This window comes from Emydura macquarii, unplaced genomic scaffold (genome assembly GCF_026122565.2).
Source record: "Emydura macquarii macquarii isolate MOO-44397 ecotype Brisbane River unplaced genomic scaffold, CSIRO-AGI_Emac_v2 contig_2473, whole genome shotgun sequence".
Lineage (NCBI taxonomy): Eukaryota > Metazoa > Chordata > Testudines > Chelidae > Emydura > Emydura macquarii.
The window spans coordinates 28,815,935-28,840,031 of NW_027132610.1; the positions used below are offsets into that span (position 1 = coordinate 28,815,935).

The 24,097-nt window shown below is 42.4% G+C and overlaps 1 protein-coding gene across 3 annotated transcripts in view; it reads right to left on the reverse strand.

Moving 5' to 3' along the window:
• DIAPH3 (diaphanous related formin 3) overlaps nucleotides 1-24,097 on the reverse strand; it is a 581,492-nt gene that overhangs the window by 128,785 nt on the left and 428,610 nt on the right. For all 3 annotated transcript variants that reach the window (XM_067563206.1, XM_067563204.1, XM_067563205.1), the window contains 2 exons: nucleotides 22,466-22,629; nucleotides 17,401-17,536 (listed from right to left, as the gene is read on the reverse strand). In XM_067563206.1, coding sequence (XP_067419307.1) covers nucleotides 17,401-17,536; nucleotides 22,466-22,629 — 300 coding nt within the window. The remainder of the gene's footprint in view (nucleotides 1-17,400; nucleotides 17,537-22,465; nucleotides 22,630-24,097) is intronic.

Here is a 24,097-nt window from a genome sequence, read left to right on the forward strand (position 1 = left end):
AGACCCCCTTATGTCCTTGTAGAGTAAACCCATACCACATGTAGGGGAAGGAGCTGTACCAACTGATAACAGAGTAGGATACATCCGGAGATCCATTCAGAGATCCTCTGAGATGTTATAGTTTGACCTTGCACTCATTCTGCTCTGGCAACAAACACTCTAGATCAGCGGTTCTCAACCGGTGGTACTTCGCAGACGGCTGGGTGGTACGCGAGCCGTACCACGCCGCCGAAAGTGCCCACCCATCCACCCATGGGAAACTCTGCCGCTGAAAAGGGGCAAACGGTGGAAGGGTTTTGGCGGAGGGCATTGTTCCGCCCGTGTAACCCTGCCGCCGCCGAAATTCGCCCCCCCCCCGCCGCCGAAAGCCCCCCCGCCCCCCTTTTTTTCCCTGAGTGTTACTCGGGTCAGGTACAGTCAGGTCAAGTGGTACTTGACCTGACTGTACCTGACCCAAGTGGTACTCGGGGAAAAAAAGGTTGAGAACCGCTGCTCTAGATGATATTCTGATCAGCTATGTTCTCTTCAGGTATAAGGCCAATGCTTGTTTTTTGTTGAGGGAATGAAGTCTCCTTTCCTTGCCAGAGGCATTGGGCTTTGGAAAAAGTACAGGTAAGTGAATTAACTGTTCAGTTGAAATTCTGAAACTATCTGAGGAGTGAATTTTGGATGTAGTCATAGTGAGATTTTGTCTTCATGGAATACTGTGTATGGTGTTTCATCTGTTGGTGTCCTGAGCTCTGCCCATACTGACAAAGCCAATGTAGAGAGACTATGGGTTGCCTGGTATGTATTGACTTGTGATGGTACCATCGGTGACTAACGTTCCTGATAAGTACTCTTTGTCGGTATCTGGGTAGTATCGCTGGCATTCTTGCTGATGGAGTCCAGCTCTTATGATCCTTTTTATCATGGTCCTGGGACTTAGGATGTTTTACGTCTTTAAGGGCTGAGTGCAAAGGCTTCCCCATCTTGGACAGGGTCAGATCCTTTTTCTACGGAATGGACTTAAAGGGGGAATCTGCTCTTGTGTTTATGAGAGCATTTCTTGCTCTCCAGATGAGACCCTGATGGAGGGTCCACAGGTGTGCTCTCCCTCACTTCTAAGTCATGCCACATGATAGAAGGTGTGCTCCTCACTCACTCTGGCCGTTGTAGAAAGGGGGTTCCCCCAGCCCGGGTCTGATTAGGCATTCAAAGCCTTTTTCATTAGGTGTTTTTTAAGATGGAATTCCTGAGCCTTTTAGGTATGGCTAGGGAAGGAGTGACAACCATTGCATCTGATGGAGATATGTGCTTCCCGAAGGCAGTAAAAGCAGTGCAGCTGATAGTCACTGACTAAGAAGGAATGGGGACAGGAGACAGCTTTTAAAGTCCAGTGTTCTGGGCATAGTTTAATTCCAGTATCGGGAGCCGTGGTGGTGGTAAGGGTTCCTGATGTTAGGAATCTAACTAAACACTAACTATATTATTAGAAACTATTTACAGGAGCTACACTAAAGATAATACTTTGAAATATTTACAGGTTAAAGACAAGGCTGGGAAAAAAAGAATGTGCTCCAGATACTGGAGGTCCTGATTCAGGCAAGGTGGCAGCAAAAAGGAACTGGAAAGGCAGTTGGTCCAACCCACCCTTTATATCCTTGGTATGGAGCACAAGGAGAGCAGGGGCCCAGGTGTGTGCAATGGATACTGCTTACAGGAATTCTCAAATCTCAGGCTCAGGGAACAAATGTGTACCCCAGAGTGAAATAAAAATAGGGACCAGCACTTGAAGTAGAACCTCTCTCCTACTGGCTTCCCACCAAAGGAAGGAGGAAATGCCTGGTTCCTTTACAAGCCTTGACTAAGCAAGGGAGAAAAAAAAAAGACATCCATCAGCTTCCTCCCAATACTCTGAGGAGGGAGATGCCCACCCACTGCAGAGAAAAGATAAGTGATGGTACAGGAAGAAAGAGAAAGAGTGCGTATCATGCATGGGGGCAGTGGGGAGGCAGTTGTGGGAGAAGCAGATACATGTGCCTCTAGAGCCAGTATCATCAGTGCAGCGGAGATGGGGAAAGTGAGGTGAGATGAAGACATTGCTTTGGATTCTAGCATGACATACTAGAGGATAGCTCCCTAGAGAGCTTGCTCCCTCTGAAGACTGCCATGCAGCTTGTTTCTCCCTTTTTCTACAAATTCCAGAGGTGCCAAACAGAAAGGCTAACTTTGACTTCTCTACCTGTAATTTGTATCTAAGCTTTATTTTGTATTAATAAAAGATACGTGCTAGTCTTCAGTATTGCATTTTCTGCAAAATCCACTTTTGTTTTGCATACATCCCATAGTGTCTAACCTAATATATAAATGTACAAATAAATATAATTATAATCCAAATTATAATGTTCAATTGTTCATGTGTTTGTTGAACTTAACATTCTACGCTGAAGACTCAATAATATGGAGTAGTATTACCAGTTATTTTGGCTGCTTCATGTATATTTGAACTGAGTGAACTTTTCAGCTGAATGTATGGATCAGAATTTAAATGTAAATCAAGAGCCTACCTTTGTTCAGAGGCTTGTGATTTTCAGCAAAAGTCACCTGACAAATCTGTTAGAAATTACTGAAACTACCAAAATTGTTACTATTAAAAGTAAGGAGACTGCTTGTGTGACTCATTGAGGCAAGTATGAAGGAGTTTTATTAACATACTGATTCTACCTCACAGCCAGAAGGATTAGTCCAATGCTAGTCTCATGTGTTGGTGTTGAGTATAGGGAGGGTGGAAAATGGGGCTCCTGGAGGAAGCTAAAATACAGGGAATTTCTACTTCAGACAAAGTCAAGTGTTTTACCCAATGGCATCTGAATTTTAATTCTTTGAATATGCGCACAGATGAAATTTCTTATAACAGTCTAAGCTGGAGTAAAAATTCAACATCCAGCTATCAGATGGAATAGGGTGGAATATGACATTTTGTTTTGAAGTCTAATACACAATTATAGACAATATCCTTATTTCACAACTAAAGGGCAGAAATTAGAAACTAAAGCTAGTTTATTAAGCAATAGGATACTAAAAGCACTCCACAAGAATTTGCAAAATTAGAGCTGTTTATTCCCAAAGAACAGGTGGACATTGTAGGAGTTCTGCAAATAGTATGCAGAAATGGCTACAAGAAAGGTCATGATTTATTGTATAATTGAAACATGCTCCTGCTGATTATTTCAATTTGTGTGTAATTTTTACAAAAATTAAAAGAAAATTATATTGTGAATTGCAGGTTTGATGTGTAAGAGATCATTGTGGCATCACTTCACTGCTTTTGAATATGAAAAAGCAGACTATGTAAATAACTACTGATTAAAGTGGCTTGTTACCTAAGTAGTATTCAAAGTGATGCACAAAGAAGATGCCACAATGATGGAGTTCTCAATTATAATACAACAAATTTAGCTGATGTTATCAGAGTTTTAGGGTTCTTTACACTGTGATAGCATCAAAATAATTGATCGGCATGCTTTCTGTTGAGATTCTGATCAGCATGAACAAAGCAAGTCACAGAATGTTAACAGGCATACAAGGAGCATTTACATAAAGATCCCTTTCCATTAAGCTGGTACACTTTTTAGTCCAGTGTACCAGCCTCCTGCACAGAGCATATTTACTCTGGCTTGGTCTGGGAGAAGTGAATTTAACTCTTGAGACTGAATCCATTTCCCACAGAAGTCACTGAAAGTCTTCCAGTTGACTTCTTTGGCAGATGGATCAGGCCTTTAGAGAGTAGAGAATAAAAAAGAATAATTTCACTCTAAACAGTTGTACAAACCACAAGTGTATGCATAACCCATAACAATGAAAAATTACAAGACAGAAAACTTATATACATGATAGAATAGAGTGTCTAGAAAGTGTATTGTATAAAGCAAATATTGTGAATTAAGTGACACACCACCAAAAGCCAAGTCCCAGCTCCATTACATAAAATATACATTATTATTAAAAAGCAGTCATAATTGCTTAGTTTCCTCAAAAAATGAAACAGCATTAAAGGTACTGTTCCAGATACAGATAAATATGTTTTAAAATTCTTCTAGTTGCATATCTCATAGCCTGGAGCACTAGTGAAAGAGCAATATATTAATTTTGACAAAGGAAGATTGTTTTAAAGATTAACGAAAAGTAGATATTAGATTGCAAGCTGTTTAGGGTACAGATTATATCTTCATGTGTGTTTGTGTAGTGCCTAGCATGATGGGACACACACTCCTGATTTGATGCTTCTAGGTGTTATCTTAAGATGAGTATTTATTTATAATAATAAATAATATTGAAGTATATATTTCAGTATTGCTTACAATAAACTCTTTATTCTTTCTCACTAAAATCATAAATATGAAATGTCAGCCAAATGCAATTTGATGCAATCTTAGTTTGCCACATATAAATTAAATGAATCAAATGACAAGTATTGGGAATACCAATGCATAAACCCAGATTTTATTTTTAAATATTAGATTTTTTTTTAAAGCAAGGGACAAAGTTGGCATTTGGCCCATCAGAGTGGATGTAAGTTGTCTGCAATCATTATTTCCATTTATCTAGATACAAATGATTGCACATTCATATGTACCTACACAAAATAATTACTGGAGTTTTATTTCAGTTGATGGCCTCTGTAGCTGATGCCTCATCCCTTGGCTGCCCCCTCAATTAACAAAAAATACATGCGTATAAATAATGAGTAAGGGTAATAAATTATCAAAACCCATATTTTTACTATACAAGGCAATGTTTTTAAAGATACAGTATCAGACATTTTATTAGAATGGATAAAAGTTGGAAAGATAGAGAGGGATAGTGGCAGAGGAACCATATCAGTAAGAAAGTACTCATCAGCTCCTGACACATTCTGCCACTGCAACTCAGAAAGGTTAAAAAAGAGATTTCCTTTTCTCCCCTCCATTGTTTTAGCAGTACTGCAATGTCACTATGCAAGCTGAACTCCCCCATGCAATTTGAAATTGATATACTGACTATATCTTCTCAACGATATACTGTACTATTTTTTTTTTTTACTCATGAGTTTTTTACTCATAACTCATGAGTTTACAGCTGTGCTACTATAACAAGGAAAGCAAACGATCTAGTTTCATCAACACTGTGAACACACTTTTGTGTGTGTGTATATATAACTTCCTGAACTGCACAAATCTGAATAGGAAGATTGCTGAGATCTGTGGCTTCCTCCTCTGTGTACAAGAGCCTCCAAATCCCCCCAAACCCACAAAGCTAGTAACATTCATCTTTCTGGGCTTCTTTACAGCTTAGCTGCCAAATTTTTTGCAGCTCCACGTGGGACATTTTTTACCACAAAAAGCAAATCACTATTTCCCCCAAACTACACAGTGGGAGAAATTGTGAAGGATGAAAGAACCCTATCTTTCCTTCCTCAAAAGCAGACCAGGTTAGGGAATTTAGTGGGGAAATGGAGAGGGATTCAGGAACATGAAGCCTGGAAAAACGAGAGTGCTGTGGAGTTACTGGGATGTAGATGAAGTTGGTGGGATGAACTTCACAAAGACAAGACTGAATAAAGGTGGTTAGAAAATAACAAGGTTACTTACCAGTAACTGTTGTTCTTCAAGATGTGTTGCTCATATCCATTCCAATTTAGGTGTGTGCGCGCCCAGTGCACAGATTCCCGGAACCTTTTTCCCTAGCAAGCCCCGCAGGGCCAGCTCAGGCGCCCCCTGGAGTGCCGCGCTCATATCGCGGTATAAAGGGCGCTGCTGGCCCCGCGGGCCCCCAGTCCCTTCTTTCTGCCAACTCCGACAGTGGGGACGGGGGTGGGTTTGGAATGGATTTGAGCAACACATCTCGAAGAACAACAGTTACTGGTAAGTAACCTTGTTTTCTATCTTCGAGTGATTGCTCATATGCATTCCAATATAGGTGATTAATTAGCCATACCTTGGAGGTGGGTAGGAGTTATCGGTGACCTGCTCTTGACAGCACGGCTCTGCCGAACCCCGCATCCTCCCTGGCCTGCTCCACGATGGCGTAGTGCGACGTGAACGTATGGACCGACGACCAGGTCGCTGCTCTGCAGATGTCCTGAAGGGGAACCCGCTCCAGGAAGGCTGCGGAAGAGGCCTGGGCCCTAGTAGAGTGTGCCCTTACCGCACCTGGAAGGGGCACCCCTGCCTGCTCGTAACATGCTCTGATGCAGGCAGTAATCCAGTTGGAGATTCGCTGGGTGGAGACAGGAGAGCCTTTCATCCTGTCTGCCACAGCCACGAACAGCTGTGTCGACTTCCGGAAGGGATTCGTCCGCTCAATATAGTAGGCCAAGGCTCGCCTGACATCCAGCGAATGTCCTCTCCTTTCCTCCTCCGAACCATGGGGTTTTGGAAAGAACACAGGAAGGAAGATATCCTGATTACAGTGGAACTGAGACACCACCTTAGGCATAAAAGCCGGGTGAGGTCTCAGCCGGACCTTATCCTTGTAAAAAACTGTGTAGGGGGGCTCCGAGGTCAACGCCCTTAGTTCGGAGACCCTCCTGGCCGATGTGATGGCCACCAGGAAGGCTACCTTCCACGATAAAAGGAGAAGGGAGCATGTGGCCAGGGGCTCAAAGGGGTGTCCCATCAGTCTGTTGAGGACCAAGTTGAGGTCCCAGGGTGGCACCGGGTCCCGCACCTGCGGGAAAGTCCTCTCCACTCCCTTAAGGAACCTCACCGACATGGGGTGAGAGAACAGGGACCGCCCTTCCATCGGCTGGTGGAAAGCCAAAATGGCCGCTAGGTGTACCTTGAGGGAAGCTAGGGCCAAGCCTTGCAGTTTAAGCTGCAGCAAGTACTCTAAGATAGCCTGTATGGGTGAGAAGCTTGGATGTAACCCTCTCGATTCTGCCCACCCCGAGAACCTCCGCCACTTAGCTCTATATGTTACTTGAGTGGACGGTTTCCTGCTGCCCAAAAGGACCTGCTGAACCTGAATGGAACAGGCCCTCTCTCCCTCCGTCAGCCACAGAGTCTCCAGGCAGTGAGGTGGAGGGAGTCCAGGTCGGGGTGCAACAATCTCCCGTGGTCCTGGGAGATCAGGTCGCATCGTCTGGGTAGCGGAATCGGTTCGGTGATGGAGAGGTCGAGCAGCATGCTGTACCAATGCTGTCTCGGCCACGCTGGGGCGATCAGGATGATGTTTGCCCTGTCCCTCTTGATCTTGAGAAGGACTTGGGGCAGGAGCGGAATGGGGGGGAATGCATACAACAGGTCCCCCGTCCAGTCTATTAAGAAGGCATCGGACAGCGAGCCCGGCTCGCGACCCCTGAGCAAACAGAACCTCGGGCATTTCCTGTTCCCGACTGAAGCGAACAGGTCTAGACCCACCTTTGGAAGATTAAAGCCACTATGTCCTGGTGCAAGGACCATTCGTGGCGGGGAGAAAATGATCTGCTGAGGCGGTCCGCCTCGCTGTTCCGTACCCCAGGGAGGTGAGAGGCAGATAAGTGAAAATCGTGCCTCACCGCGAAATCCCACAGGCGAATAGCTTCCTGGCAGAGAGCCAAGGAACGTGCCCGCCCCCCTGCCTGTTCACGTAGAACATGGCTGCCGTATTGTCCATGAGGACTTGGACTACCCTGCCCTTCAGGAACTGAAGGAAGGCCTTGCAGGCCAACCGGACCGCTCTGAGCTTGCATACGTTGATGTGCAGAGCTCTCTCCTCTGGTGACCAAAGCCCTTGGGTGCCCCGATTGCGACAGATGTGGGCTCCCCATCCCATATCGGATGCGTCTGTGATGAGCGTCACAGATGGGATAAACTCTCTGAAGGGAACGCCCATCATCACTTCCCTTGGGTCCCTCCACCAATTGAGGGATGACAGCACCTGTGATCTCTGGCCGCCGCCTCATCTGGTGATGAGGAGGAGGATAGGGGTAAGGGTCCTGTGGAGGGTCCCTCCCCTGGGTCCGAGTCTTCCTCCGAACCCTGCCCTTGAGTCTTAGGGAGTGGGGGCATTGGGGGGGCCACCGCAGATTGCATAGATATGGAACCCTGGGGCATATGGGCATTCCAGGGTCCCCAATATGGCCACTGCCAAGGCACCTGGTTCCACCCAGGGGCTTGCAAGGGGGGCGGCTGCTGTCTCGCGGCCCTCTTGTCACCCGAGCCTCCCATACGTCGCTTGCTCCGCCGACGTGTGGATCGGCCAGAAGAAGAGGATGATGTAGACCGGTGCCGGCGATAAGAGGAGGCCGGAGATGACGACGATGTAGAGGACCTGCCCCTGCGGCGAGATGACTTGCGGTGCCGCTTACCCCCTCGAGAGCGTGAGCGGTGCCGACGATGGCGATGCTGAGGGGACTTCATCCGCCCAGTCATCGGTGCCGGGCCCATCGGTGCCGGCAGGGGCTCTCGAGCAACCAGTGCCGCTGGATGCGAGCCACTGTCCCTTGACGCGACGGACAGTGACCTGGATTGGTGCCGGGACGGGCTCCGCACTGGAGTTTGCGAGCCCGAAATACGGTCCCTGCTCAGGTCGGAGCTGGACCTGCGGCGGCTCCGGCGATGGACTCGGGACCGCCCACGGTGCCGCGGTGCTGAGTCGCTCGACGACCTAGAGTCGGAGCTTGGAAGGGAGCCGGCGCTCTCCACCCTCCGTGACCTTCTGGAAGGAGACCTAGATTGAGAGCGTCTCCAACCACCGGGACCACCCAGCGCGGGTTTGCCCCGAGACGCAGGTCCCTTGTCCCTCGGCCGAGGGGGGGACAGAGGCGTAGGCATGGCCATGAGGGCTCGTGCCGCAGTAAACGCCTCCGGCGTCGACGGCCCTTGCAGGTGCACTCCCCCACCCCCAGGAGTCGGGGGAGGCAACCCGCGCGGAGACACCGGGGCCGCAGTGATCTCCACGGCCCGTGGCTGGGGCGTCTCCTTACTCCCTCCGCCCTGCGGGGGCCGGGGGGAGTCTTTAGGTGCAGCCAGGGGCCGTGCCGTCTTCTTTGGCCCCTTCGAGATCTGCTGCGGTGCCGAGAGCGGTGCCGGTGGGGGGGCTCTCCGCACCGACGACACACTCGGTGCCGACGGTGACCGGGACGGCTCGGAAGCTGGTCGGAGCGCCGACTCCATTAAAATCGCTTTTAGCCTCGCGTCCCTTTCTTTTTGGGTCCGAGGCTTAAAGGACTTACAAATCCGGCATTTGTCTCGACGGTGTTGTTCACCAAGGCACCAGAGACAGCGGTCGTGTGGGTCACTGACCGGGAAGGCTTTAGCACACAAGTCACAGTTTTTAAAGCCTGTAGAGCCCGGCATGACTCCAAGAGAAAAAACCCTGTCCGGGGTTCTTACTTATCACTATAACTAACTAACTTATCTAACACTATAACAACTATTCAACTCTAAACTCTAAAGAACAGTAACAACAGCTAGGGAATGAGCTACTTGCACACAGCAAGAGACGATAGTTCCAGCAACCGTCACAGGCGGAAAGAAGGAACTGGGGGCCCGCGGGGCCAGCAGCGCCATTTATACCGCGATATGAGCGCGGCACTCCAGGGGGCGCCTGAGCTGGCCCTGCGGGGCTTGCTAGGGAAAAAGGTTCCGGGAATCTGTGCACTGGGCGTGCACATACCTATATTGGAATGCATATGAGCAATCACTCGAAGATAGAACCTGTAGCACCTGATGCAGGGGAGCACAGAAGTAGACTCTTTGCCAATTCTATTCCCTTTAAGCCCATCCCCTTCTATTTCCCTCTTTTCTGCTCCCCATTCTTTCCTCCATCTTTCACATCCAGCCACCATATACTGTTCCTCATTCTCTAATCCCTCACTTCGCATGCTGATGAGGCACTGGGGCAACTGACTGCTGCTGCCTCCTCCTCCTCTCCCATGTGCCCCATGCAAGATTAGAGAAAGTCAGTCAGCTGTGCTGACTGGATTGTCCTCAGTGTACAAGAGCAGGAAAAGGGAGAGAGCAATTTCTGCAGCCTTGCTGGATGCATGACATTCCAGTGGCACTCCAGGGAGGAACGATGGAAGTGTCAAATGCAGGCATGTTATAGAAAATCTTTGACACTTGCTAAACCTATCAGAGCTGACACTGAATCTTACATAACACACTGGATCTGAGCTGATTCCGCAGCTATTTCAAGTGCCTTGGTGCCACTGTTGTTGCTGGTGCTGATGCACTTAACCAAGATAGCTACTGAAGTGGGGGCAGACTCAACATAGGCTGTGCCTTGAAAGAGTCTCCCATAAGGCTAGGAAGCGTAGAGAGCTAGGAAGTTGCATACAACCCAATCCCATAAAGGCCGCATGGATAACAGTAGGCTTTTGGTGGTTGTCCCTCTCCTAAACAGAAGTTACCAGAGGAGATGATTTACGATGGGTGTTTATCTCAGGAAACTTAGTGCTTAAATTCTGAATGCTTCAAGCATGCCATCAGGTAGCTGAAGCTAAACTATAAAGAAACAAAGGGGAACTGTCCAGATAAAAATCATTACAGAGGACAGAACTAGCTAAAAGTGCAATGGCACAGAGCCTAATTTTTCTTGAAAAACCACCAGTAAAACTAACCAAAACCAAGTAATCCTAAACTAAAGTAAGATGGCCAGGACTTCCCAAGTTAGTGCCACCGAGGTTTGAGAGGAACTAGAATGCAGTTGGGTTCATGGCTTTGCATCAAGCATTTGGACATAGGAAGAAGCATAGCAACAATGGCAATAGTCAATACTTTCTAGGGGGAGTTGCCTTTGACTCTCAGGGCACACCGGCATCCCAGAAGAGGGCATCACTACTGGTAGTACTCTGACAATTTGCAGAGGTGAACTGAAAACTATCAGTTTTTGATTGATCGTTATGGAGTCTAAATATCTGTATGTATTTATAATTTCTTTAAATTTATACACATGATAAAAAGTGCCTATCCGAATGCTCTGAGTACACAACAAACAATCATATCAACCTTACTACTTTTCAAATGCAAAAAAATTAACTCCATATTATACCTCAAACAAATGCCATATGCCCCTCTGCCTTTACCCCCCATAAAATCTGAAAACACAGATGAACCCTGCAATATGCTCAGAGAATCAACAAGTTCTGGCTATTTTGAATGGGTAGCAGGGATCAATTTCAAGATTGAATCCAATCCCCTATGGCTGGCAGAGAAGATAGAGCAGTTATTTACCTACAGTAACTGTGATTCTTCAAGATGCCACTATGCAGACCTCACATGACCTGCAGACCTCACATGAGCAGGAAGATTGGAGTCTTTAGAACAGCAGTGTCCATCAGGTCTGTGCATGCACCCTGAGTATCTTTGTTCTTCAGCATTAAGGCATAAAGGATGGGGATGGCTGTGACCCTCCTCAGTTTCCTCATGTTTCAAAATATGTGGAAGCTGAAGACTCCAAAAAGTGGGTAAGAAGGTCGGCTTGGAATCCACATTGACAGCAACATCTCAATACACCATAGTTATTGTAGGTAAGTAAACGTTCTTGCTGCTTCAAGAATAAGTCAGTGGAGGGAGTAAAGAGCTTCAAACAATAAGTATGTTCTTCTGAATTTGGCATCTAACTAGGCTGCTATGTCAGGGACATGATGTTTATCAACAGTCTGTGGGTTGCTCCACATTGCTGTCTTGCAGTTCTCAGAAACTGGCATGTTGCTGAAGAAGGCAGAAGTGGCTGCCTGTGCCCTTGTGGAAGTGTGCCCTGATAGGAGGGAGGCTCGTGAATCTTTTCGTAACAGGTGGAAACGTACTTTGATCCACCTCGAGATTCTCTGTGATGAGAATGCTTGGCTTTTTGATAAGCAGGTTATGACCATGAAAGGGGAGGGGGGGAGACAGCCTGAAAGACTTGGCCCTGTTAAGGGTGTGATGCTGTAAGATTAAAAATGACCATTTATGTCATTGATATTACCACGGTTATACAATTGCAACAAATCTTGCACAAAGTGTATCCTGTAACGTATCAATGGAAAAGTTACAATCTATCGAGTATGATTATCCTGATTAAATCCATGTATCATCTTTGTATCTGAAGTTATGAATATTGGCTATTTATTTGTATTTCCAAAATATGTGTTGTTCCTGGGTGACACCCTCCAAGTAGACTTACATCTGGGCTAGACAGCTATGTTAAGGACATATGTTAAGCCATTAAGGACACTCTGCACACAATGCACCATTCAAGAAATTCATCCCTCCCAGTGTAGGAGAGTAAAGAGTTAAAAGCTGGACAAGTGGTCAGGCCTAAATTACAGGGAATGTGGTCAAGGCAAGGGCAAACCTTGTTTCTGTTAATTGGTGTGAATTTTAGTTAGAGTCTGTTATCTCTCTCCTTCTCCTCCCTTCCTGGCCATCTGCGCAGGGGATGAGTCTATCGCCATTCCTGTGCAAGGCCTTTTGATGGGAAGAAAGCATTATCTTCCTTTTCCCCTTGGCATACCTTTATTTCAAAGAATGTTAGTGTAAAATTTATAGGTTTTAAGGTGATATGCCTGACCTCTGTATGGTAATCCTGTAAACAACAAACAGGGGCGGGTATAATTATATTCATTATGTAGTTGTTAATATTCATTTTATAAGTGTCAATGTAACCAAATAAGGGTCTATGGGGAGCTGCTGAAAATGTATACATTTACATATTGTTATGAATAAAAGAATTGTAAAGTAACCCCCTCGTTGCTCACTCGCGGTGTCGAGGTGGAACGAGCAGGCAATAAAGGGTTCTGTGTTCCCAGTCCATCCTGGGGACAACCTGTTTGATTATTTCTAACACCCAGTAAGCTTTTATGGTTAATGCCTCAGAAGGAGTATGGGCAATGGCTGCTCCTGTGAGTAAGCAAAGCATGTATGGACAAGTGATAAAGACACGTGATCCTAGTCTCTATCTTAAGCCTGAAACTTTCCATACAACTGGTCTATCAGCTTTGCTTGGGACAGTAAATTTCCATGCACATAGCAAAGGATATAAAAGACTCTTGAGACACCTCCATTTTGCCTCTTTCCTCCTCTAATTCTCTGGACTGTGCATTTACACCAAAAAGGATCATCTTCAATCATGGACTCAGGACCTTCCAATCTTTTGTAAGTTACCAGAGAGACTCTACAAGCCAATAGTCTATTCCATCACTGCTACAAACCTGATATAATGATTCTGCAATCATTTGTATGTATATGACCTATTATCCATTTATAACCCTCTTCTTTTATTTTATTATTAAATCTTTAGTTAGTTTACTAAGAATTGGTTGACAGCATGATATGTGGGTAAGGTCTGAGATACATATTGATTGGGGGCAAGTGTCTTATCCTTTTGGATCAGTAAGAACCTCACTTGGTTGTCTGAATGGGAGCCAGGGACTGGAATACCTAAGGGTATTGTGTTTGGTTTCTGGTTAACCAGTATGGTACTGCAGAAGCTGATTTTTTATTGGCTTGGTGAGTCTATAGAATAAACCACCAGTTTGGTGAGATCGTCTGCCCTATTTCTTGTAGTCTGCCCTGAGTATGGCATTCTTAGTGTGCCCATCTAGGCACCCGTCACAAAGATAATTCAGCAAAGCTCTGGACCTATCCAAAGTAGTCAATTTCATTTCTCCCAAAGTCGAGTGAGATTTTGGGAAGAAGACTTGTAAGGTAACCGATTAGGTTAGATGGAATTCTGTAACTACCTCAGGAATGAACTTAGGGTGTAGTCTCAACACTATCTTGTCCCTAAGAAGGATGTATTAAGGAGGTTTAACCTTGAAGGCTTGGAGCTTACTGACTCTTTGTGCTAAGGTGATGGCTATGAAGAGGACTTTATGGATGATAATATGAGGTACTGAACACAATGTCAGTGGTTCAATGGAAGCGCCATGAGTTTTAGAAAGAATTAGTTGAGGTTGCACAAGAGAATTGGGCCTCCAATCAGAGAAGGTGCTTGAGGAATTTTGATACCATAGGATTTGAAAAGATAAAGAGTGTGACTGTACTGAAGTGTGCCATGTTGATATTCCTGCAAGGTGAACTTTGAGAGAGTTAAATGGTAGCCCAGCATACTTCAGGAGCAGCATATAGTCAAGGATCTTTGGTATTGGAGCCTCCACTAGGTTTATATATTGTGATCTGCCCATATGGAAAATCTTTTCCAGTTTGAGGAATAAGTGTCCCTAGTGGAATGTTCTCTGCTTTTTTATGAGTACTTCCTCATCTTAATAGGAACAATCTCTGTCAGTAATGCTCAGCCAGCCAAAATCCAGATTGTCAGTTGCAATATCTGGGTGCAATATCTGATCTTGGTTCTGAGATATTAGTCCAAGCAGGTCAGGAGGGACATGGAGGGAAGGGAATGCTCCTTGGATACCTCTAATACCACATGACAGCAAAATTGCCTCCCCCAGTAAGGAGCTCTTAGAATGATCTTGTTCTGTCTGATCTTGCATATTATGCTGGGGATCAGAGAAATTGATGGAAGAACATATAGGAGCTCTCAAAAACATTGAAGAAGAAAGGCTGGGCTCAGGTCCCCTCAGTAGCAGAAGTCAGGGCATTTGGCATTATCTTTTCAGATGAACATATCTATCCTGGAAGTCTCCCATTGAAGAAATATCAGCTGTACGATAGATATCTATAGTGACCACTTGTGGTTAGTTACCACAGGTCTACTTAAGAAGTCTTTCATTATTGATTCTTGGCACTAGCAGGGTTATCCTGTGTTGATGACAACACTTTCAGACATTGATGACCTCCTGGCAGAGAGGGAATAATAGAGCACCTCTCTTCTTGTTTATATGGCACTGGTCTGGATAGACATGGATTTCCTGTCTCCTTAAATGTACTGCCATCAGAGCCAAACATTTGGTGAATACTTTCTGGCATGGACGGTCAAGGTCATGGTAATTGTTGGGCCCCAATGTGAATTTTAGGTCTTTCCTGTGGGCTGGATGGATTGCTATATGGAAGTATGCATACTTGAGTACCTGCAACTTGAGAGCCATGAACCTGTCTTGAGCTTGAAGAAATGAAATGACACCTGAGATGGCATTTGTATTTGGTGAGTCTTCTCAGACATGTGACAGGATAAAGACTCCCTATCTGCTCTTGAATAAGGAGATACTGGGAGTAAAGACTCTTCCCCTTAACTCTGGTAGAATCACCTCTTTGTCGCCTAGACAAAGCAACGAGGCCATTTCTATTTGTACAGGGTTGAAGAAGGGTGTGTCTGTAGGGGGTAAAGAGTTATATTGTATAGGGTAGCCATGGGTGATAATCTCTTAATACCTCATCTGTCTGACACCAGGGCTGATCACATCCAGTGGAATGGGTGAAGGCGGCTTCCAAAGGGTATGCTCTTCAGACTGGGCTGAAGTGGCTCCTGATAATCATGTCAAATTTGCTCATGCATCATCTGTGTAGACTGCATTGTCGAGGAGGAGGAAGGCTGTCTCCCTCTCTCGTATCTTGGTCACTTCTTGGCATGATATTTGGGCTGCCTAAGATGATGAAATGGCATCCATTGTCTTGGGTGGGCTGAGGAAGATATGGCTTGTAGTACAGTTGTGGGGGAGAGTGGAGGATAGCTTTTGAGTCCTTCAGAGAGCAGAGTGTTGTCTGTTCCCTCACTGAACAGCTCTGATCCTTCAAAAAAGCAACTTGTAGATTGTGGCCTGTACCTCTCTCAGAATTCCCAGTGCATGGATCTGGAATGCCCAATGCCTGGATCCAGAATGCCCAGCACATCGTCACAGCAGAAATGATAGTCCTGGCAGTAGTACCAGACACATACATGGCTGCCTGCATGGCTATATTGACCACTAGTTGACCTTCCTTAATTATGTCTGTAAGCTCCTATATGCTGTCATATATAGGGAAGCAGAGGAATATGGTTTTCTGCCCAAATGGTTAAGACTTTTGGGATCATTTGAGGGTACTCTTACTCAACTTAGACTTTTCTTGTACCATCAACAATACTCAAGAGCCTGCCTTGGGGCAGATGTAGAGTACTTAAACACCATGGGAGGTACTTGGTATCTCTTTTTGACTCATTTCACAGTGGGTGTTATCACAATGTCTACCACAGGGTCTTAGCGGGGTTGAGCACGGCCTCACTTATGTAGCGGGTGAACCGGGCTAAATCAGAAGCTGAAACATTGTCAAATAGCTTGTGGGACTTTTCCAGCAAGACTGACATCTCAATTGAGTCTTGGCAATATTCACAAAAAGATCCTGAATGTTTTAGACACCGCTTCATCAGATAACAAAGATGAAAAATCCTTTGGTGATGATGTATAGTGTTGGTGAGCATAGCTTCAGTGCAAGGTATTTTCTCATCTCTCTTCTCCGCACTGGTTTTTAGTGCTGTTTGTCTGCTTGTTGGGGTATTGGATGGAGCTGGCTTGTCTACCAGCAGAACTTTTGGAACTCTTCTCCTCACTGTCTGATGAGGCCTTCATGGACTGTTCCAGGAGATGGAAAATAGCCTCACATGTAATGACTTCTGTGTTCTTGCAGAGAATGACAAGCTGACTGAGCATCTGTTTTCTGACAAACAGAAAACTTACCTACTGTGTCCTCCCCTGAGGGGAGATTAATCCATTCAAGGATGGACAGGGCTGTAAATTCACAGGTTTTGAGTTGTCCGTGCTAAGGAAACCTGTACAGGGGAGTCTGACTGTTAGAGATCAGTTCAGAAGGATGGCGACATTTCATGGTGGTCAATATAGAAGATCAAAAGTAGTTCTGAGATTTTCATGAAGGTATGTAGATGTTTACCCTGAGGTAAGAACTAGTAGGTCGGACAATCACCAGGTTCCATCTCATTTCTCTGGAAAGTAAGAGGGACTTGATCAAGGGTCGCAGTTGCCTCACTCTTTAAATTCTCATGCAGGATCAAAAGGAGGCAAAAGACAAACACAAGGGTCTGATGGACACACTACTATTCAGAAAAACTCCATTCTCATGCACACGAGGCACATATATAATCACAGTGGGATCCACACTGGCACATACTCAGAGAAGAATCTTAGCCACATAAAAGAAGTCTATTGTCATTAAAGGAACAATTATAAAAATCAGAGTTGGAAAGTGACTTTGTTCAAATGTAACATAATAGCTTCTTTTTCAGCTTAGCTTTAATTGAAATAAATCATTAATACTTGAATACAAAATGTTCAGTAGATACTGAATGGGAAGTACTGAGCACCATTTCAAGGTCTAAGATATCTTGAGAAAAGCGGATAAGCTAGAGCAGCTTGTTAACAAAATCAAATTTAAGAACAGCATTGCTGTACTATTTAATTGGTGAAATAATTTATTCTACTGCTCTTCCAGAACACATCAAGATAATAACAAAATAGAGGCAGTAGTTTCATTTCCTATATTACACTAGATAGAAAAAGTTGTTTTCCATTCTACTTACCTGTTTTCATTTCTAACAAGAGCTTTTTCTTTCGTTGCCTCTCTAATTTTTCTTTTTCCGCTTTCTCCTTCGCTATTCTAGCACGTTTCTGTTTTTCCTCTGCTTCCCTTCTTCTCATATTCTCCTTGGCTGCTTGCTATTAAAAAAATAAGATATATTAAGCTATATTACCAATATAAGTGAAGTGAAGAACAAGCTTGTAAACTATAGAAATGATAGAATACATAAGCTGTAATGGCAGTCAAAAAACTGTCACTAGAAGGTCACTTGCACCTTCTAAGAAGTCTTTTACATGTTAAGTAACATGTAATCTGACAATATTGTATTTTCTATATAGTATATTTTATTCTTTAATATATCAGTCACTTTGGGCGAACCACATTATAGTAATGTTGTAATTATCTCCAAAATAACATTATAAATCCAGAAAATTCAGAGTTCAGGTTAACACTGAAAAGAAATCCAAACAAGTTAAGAGAGAGAGAAACAGTCGAGGCACACAAACAGCCTTAACTCTGCCCAGCAGCAAAACCATAAAACGAATGCCCATGAGTGCTTATGGTCCCAAATTAAACATTTCCCCCTCTATTGTCACTTAAAAAGTTTCAGCAGATGTCGGCACAAACTCTTATTGTTCAGAAGAACTCATGAAGAACTGCTCTCTTTCAAAATAGCTGCAATCTCATTTCTCAATGGGTTTGAAGCCACAGGTTGCCCTTTAGCAAAGGTGACCACAGTCTTCCATTGTTCCTCACAGGATTGAAGTGAAGCTGCCCTCAGGGAAGATGAAAGCCCTTATGCTGTCAGGAGACAGTGAGAGGTGCAGATGAATTAGCAGTGGTTATCTTTGCTGAGGACATCCTGTGGCCTCAGGCACTCTGAAGGAGAATGTTATTGTTCAGTCACTGCTGAAGCAGAAACAATCAGTCATGAAGAACAGAAAAAAAGTTAGAATTTATCCTATTTTTTCCTAAAAAAAACTACCCCTTGTAACCATATCTACTCAATATTCACCTCCCTGCCAATTTTTTTGCCTGTAGCTAGTACTTGAGATGAGATCACTCAGGACAAAAAATGATCTGTCTCAAAATGATAAATGTACAAATGACCCGTTTTAAAATTAATTTCAAATCAAACTAGTCAACAGATTTACTTGCAAATTTTCAGAAAGGTCATTCAGTACTCAAATAGCAATGCTGTGGGTTTTTGGGAATACAGAGTGTATTTTTCATTCGTAATAAAGAGGCTGAAACCCTGATTGAAATGCAAAACAACTCCATATTAACTGTGGAACTGCAATCAGTGCCTCAGTAATTAGTTATTTTTAATTTTCTACTTTGGACTAATTTGAAAAATTAAAATGATAGCAACATGAGTAAATTACTTACTCAATAAAAATTACCAACTATGTATGTATATAAAACAGCCATAGTTTCCACTCTATACCATACTAGTGACTTGAGGCCAATTTTTTTTAAAAAAAGAGTCCAGTGATTTTTTTGGTGCTAAATTTGGCATATCTTGAGCCTGATTTTCAGATGTAGTCAGTACTACTCACAGTTCCCATCAACTTTAAGTGGAATTGTGAATGCTCAATACTTCTGAAAATCAGTCCTTAAGTTAACCATCACAAATCTTTCATAATACACACACAAAAAACTATGTTAAAAGGTTGCAAAGTCAAGCACTAAAAAGTTGGGAAATGCCAGACTGCTTGTGCCTCATTTTCTGCACAGAATGGATCTGGTCTGAGAGTGACTCTAAGTTGTGTAGCAAAGGCCTTGCTTCAAAGCATGGGGACGCTAGAGCTGTGGTTTTCAACCTTTTTTCATTTGCGAACCCTTAAAAAATTTCAAATAGAGGTGCGGACCCCTTTGGAACTCAGACAGTCCCTAGACCCCTAGGAGTCTGCAGACCACAGGTTGAAAACCATTGTGCTATAGAATTTCAAAGAAAAGGTCTCAAGAACGTTCTAAAATACAAACGATGTTTTGGTTGTTTTTTTTTTACTAGCCTCATTCTCAGAAACGGTTGAACCATTTTGACTGAAATTTTCCAAAAATTTCAGTTTGAGGCAGACACCTTTGCATGGGAAATTTCACAGCAAACAGTTAAATGTTGCTAAAGTTATAAGCAACTGAAAACAGGGTGTTATATTGAAAAACATTGGGCAACTCTAGTAATAGCCAGTGCTTCCAGCCATGCCTATAATAAAGAAAAATAGTTACTAATATACACCCTTTGAAAATCTAAGGGATTACACTGTGTAACTAGCTTGCAAAATAGAGAATTCTTCTTTCAGCACTTCACAATCTGAATATAATTTTATATAATGAAGATGGTCTTTTTTTCTGGTCATAATCACTATATATGAAGAACGTGGTTTAAATTTACAGGTATATAAATCAACGTAATCTTATACAACCATTGTGTAATTTTAGTGTAAAATGTTCTATATAATGAGGCCAGGATATTAGTCACATGACATGTTTTCAAGTCAATTTAAGAATGATAAGCCCTGCTGAATTGCAGCTGTACTGGATTAATTCTATTATAGTGTCAACATATAGTCAAACACCAATGGCAATTTGCTAAACACACCCAAAATGTTAGGAAAAAACCTGAGCAAATCAACCGACAAAAATTCCCACTCTGACATTTTTCCCATGGAAATAGAAAAGTTCAGATCAGACTGCTCTTGCCTGTGAAATAAGCGAACGTTTTCTCACAGCACTATTACCAAACCAAACAAGTTCAGATTAATCGGAATGTCTACAACGTTTGACCAATATTTCACAGCTGTTATTGCAGAGAAGAAAACATCACTTTCATCATAGCACAGTTAGGCTCAAGGCAAATCTACCACCATCTCCCATAAGCTTTCTTTTTTGCTGGTTGATTCTATTTGGTCAAATAATACTTTGCATTGCTAGAAGATCTTCCCTCTGAAGATCTCAAAGCACTTTAAAAACAAAGCTAGTAATATTCCTGTTAGCTAGTTAAGCATTTTACAGGTAGAAAACTGAAACACAGTAAGTTCAACTGAATTGTCCAAAGCCACAGAGAGATTCAGTGGCTGAGCTACAAATACAGCTGAAAACAACTGATTTCTATTCAAATACTTAAACCACTAGACAATGTTCCCAATCTCATTCTATACAAGAAATGATTTTGGGACACTTTCAAAAATATATATTATGATGACTGTAATTTTCAAAAGCAGGACAGTTACTATATCATTTAATGTAAAATGATGATATAAAAAAAAATAAGGACTGTGGAATATGACCTGCAGAACTTGAAATATTAATTCATTTAATTTCTGCTAAATTCGTAGAGTTAAAAAACCAGACAACCAACGAACCAAACATGATAGTGACTATTTCCAGGCCAGACATATAAAGCTGCTGCTTGCCTATGTGTAAGAACAAACTGACATCTGAAGTCCCTTCCTTAGCCGCCAGGACAATGTGCCATTTCCCTGTTACTAAGAAGTGGCAGTATTTCATCCCTCTCTGGCCAGAGAATAAGAGAATAGCTTCCTTTGCACAATATCAAATAGGTATTAAAACATGGCAACTAAGTCGTCATATTTAATAAAACTATAATGGAGTCTACATAAATTAGTAATTAAGTTATGTGGGGGAGTTACAAAATAATACTATGAAAGGATTATTTTGATGATTGTAGTGTATGCAGATACTCAGATAAATGTTGCATCTAACTATATATTTTCAATTGTGCAGTGGAAATTACAATGTACTCATAATGTAGAGTGTGGGGTTTTCTTTTTAGTCACTGACACTGACCCAATTTAAGTTTGTTAACTAAAAGTACATCAACATGCTCATGTAGAAGCAAGTGACACTATACTATATTCTCTGAATTTGTCTACCACATACAAAACTGCTTAAAGGATGGTTGTGGTATTTCAGTAATCCAAATAGAAGACGTTTTAAGCCTTCAAAATAAACTAGCTTTCACAACCTATCTTTTCTTCATTTGTAAATTGTAATTATACACAGATATTGATTTTAATTGTAAGCATATCTAATGCCTCTTAATTATGCAAATCTATACTATTTTACCACACAATCTATGCACCAACAATTATAAGCAAAGAAAGTAAAAAAATCTGATTTCAAACTGCATGCTGATTTAACAGCTACCATATTAAAATATGTTATGGTGTAATTATTCTATAACATCTTCATCATTAGTTCCCCTTTATTAACACTACATATAAATAACAGAGTGGCCCCTACAGTTAATGAAACAGCAACTGACCTTTAACAACTCCATTTGTCAGATCTTATAATTTAGCCAATTTAAATTTCTTTACCATATTTCCATTCTTCACAGAAAAAAATGCAATCATTACCCATATAACATGATGATAGGTGATTGTATGGCAGTTACTGCAGGTTTATTACGTATGTTTTGAAGTACCCATCACCATGGCATCTGGATTAAGAAAACCCAGTTACATGAGAAAGGACTGACATGTCCTCAAAAGTCAAGGTCTGGGAAAAGGAGAAGATAGTCAACTTATTTTCATGAGTTTCCTGCAAATCCACCCTCCAGAGGCTTGTCAGTTGCAAGTTTGGATTTGTATTTCCTTTTACTGAAGGTTTTTTTCAGCCTGGAAGGTTATTGATAAATTTAGTATACTAGATCATACTCTAAGAATTAAAATATCATGTTCTTCCTTCATACCCAATGCCCGTACCCCCTTCCTCCCATTTCTGCTACAGGACTCTCCTTTTTTTATAGTCAGACAGAAGAAGTTCCATCTGCACAGAAGTAAAGAATTCATCTCTTCTCTGCCTTCTCCCTTCTTCTGCATGTTATATATTAAATCAAAAGTTCATTTTTAATTTATAATAGTTCAGGTTTTTCTTCTGAAGTTATAGAAAATCTGGGATGTAGAAAATAAGGTTTCTGATATGAATGTATATTACCATTCGAGAAGACAGAAAAAATTATTGATCAGCCCATCAATACTTGAGGCATTAAACAAATCATTTCTAGAAAACAATTTTTAACATCAATAGACATACTGTACCGAGAACATTGTCCTGAAGTTGTTCAGGTCAGTCAAAAATTCTTCCACTGAAACCTTTTTCAGATCAATGGCATAGTATCCCATCACATTTTGATAGAGCTTCTCCATGTTCTCATGCATCCTGGTAAGTTTTTGGTACTGTTCCCTTGCATAAATTACAAAGCTGTATATTACCGTTAAGGCTAAAAGAACATTCAGTGAAGACAGTTAAAGCAAATTAATATGATTTATCTACCTGTTGTAGCTAACTTTAACATTCAAAAAACCTCTCAAATTATCTCACACAATAAATGATCTGTTTGTTTCAAGTACAATACAAACTACATATCTAATAATGTTTAATGAATACTTTGGTAATAGTGAAAAAATAATACAAGAGCAATCCTTAAATTTTCTTGGTAATTTTTTAGTATGCTAATTGAATGAAATATTCTTTACATTATTTTTTATATATAATGGGAGTTGTCAGGCAACCTTAACAACAGGCAGAGCTACCAGTTCCTCCTATAATTAATATAGACTCATAGGACTGGAAGACAGAGAGGTCTTCTAATCCAGTCCCCTGCATTCAAGGAAGGACTAAGCATTATCTGTTTTCCATATATTGTGTTGACAAAGCAACATATCTCAAGAACTTCAGTAAGAACTGGGAGCTGCTTGGATCCTTTGAAAACAGGTCACATCTATTTGGGCGCCTAAGTATGTATTTAGGCATCCAGATTTCAAATTTTGGCCATAATCTCTATTTCTGATAGAAACTGTTTTGCAAATAGAGCAGGCTTGACATATGTATGTACATGTGCCTGTGTATGTACAAAGATATATATAAAAGCCCTAGGGCTAACAGGTTTGTGGGAACAGAAGCTCTTTGGTTTCCTCTATAGGTAAAATGGGAGTATTTAGGTAGAGTTCCTACCTGCTGCAAAACAAATTTGCATATGCTGCTCTCTAGCTGTCCCTGGGTAAAAAGGGGAAAAATGATGGACTCCCTATCTGCAGAGAGGTATAATTTGTGCATACGTCTGAGAAGCTCCATAAAATACTGAAAACTATCATCTGAAGTTTTCCCATATTCCACACTCAAGAACTGCATCAAATGTTCTGAGAGAGACAAGGTCGATGAGGTAATATCTTTTACTGGATCAACTTCTGTTAATGAGAGAGACAAGCTGTCAGGCTACACAGAACTCTTCTTCAAGTCTGGAAAAGGTACTGAGGATGTCACAGCTAAATACAAGATGGAACAAAATGTTTAGCATAAGTAGATGATACATGTTCTAAGGGACCATTCAAGATGAAGTGGCCTGTTAACACTTCTTGTGTCTCTAAAATCCTGGACCAGGGCTACGACAACGCTGCAGACATAAAATGAAAGTAATTTCAGGTATGTGAAAGGTATGTTATTATGTCTAATAACTCACAGGAGCTATTCTTTGAGGAATATTCAAAAATAAAATAAACCCTTAATTTAATATTAATCAAGGTTGCTCATATCAATATTCTAAGACATAAAAATAAGGAAATAGAAGATTGAGGATTAAAAGATTGCGAAGTCTAGCACTCTCAGGGTATTTTTACATTGCATTTAGACACCCATGGCTGGCCTGTGCCAGCTGGCTAGAATTAAGGGGC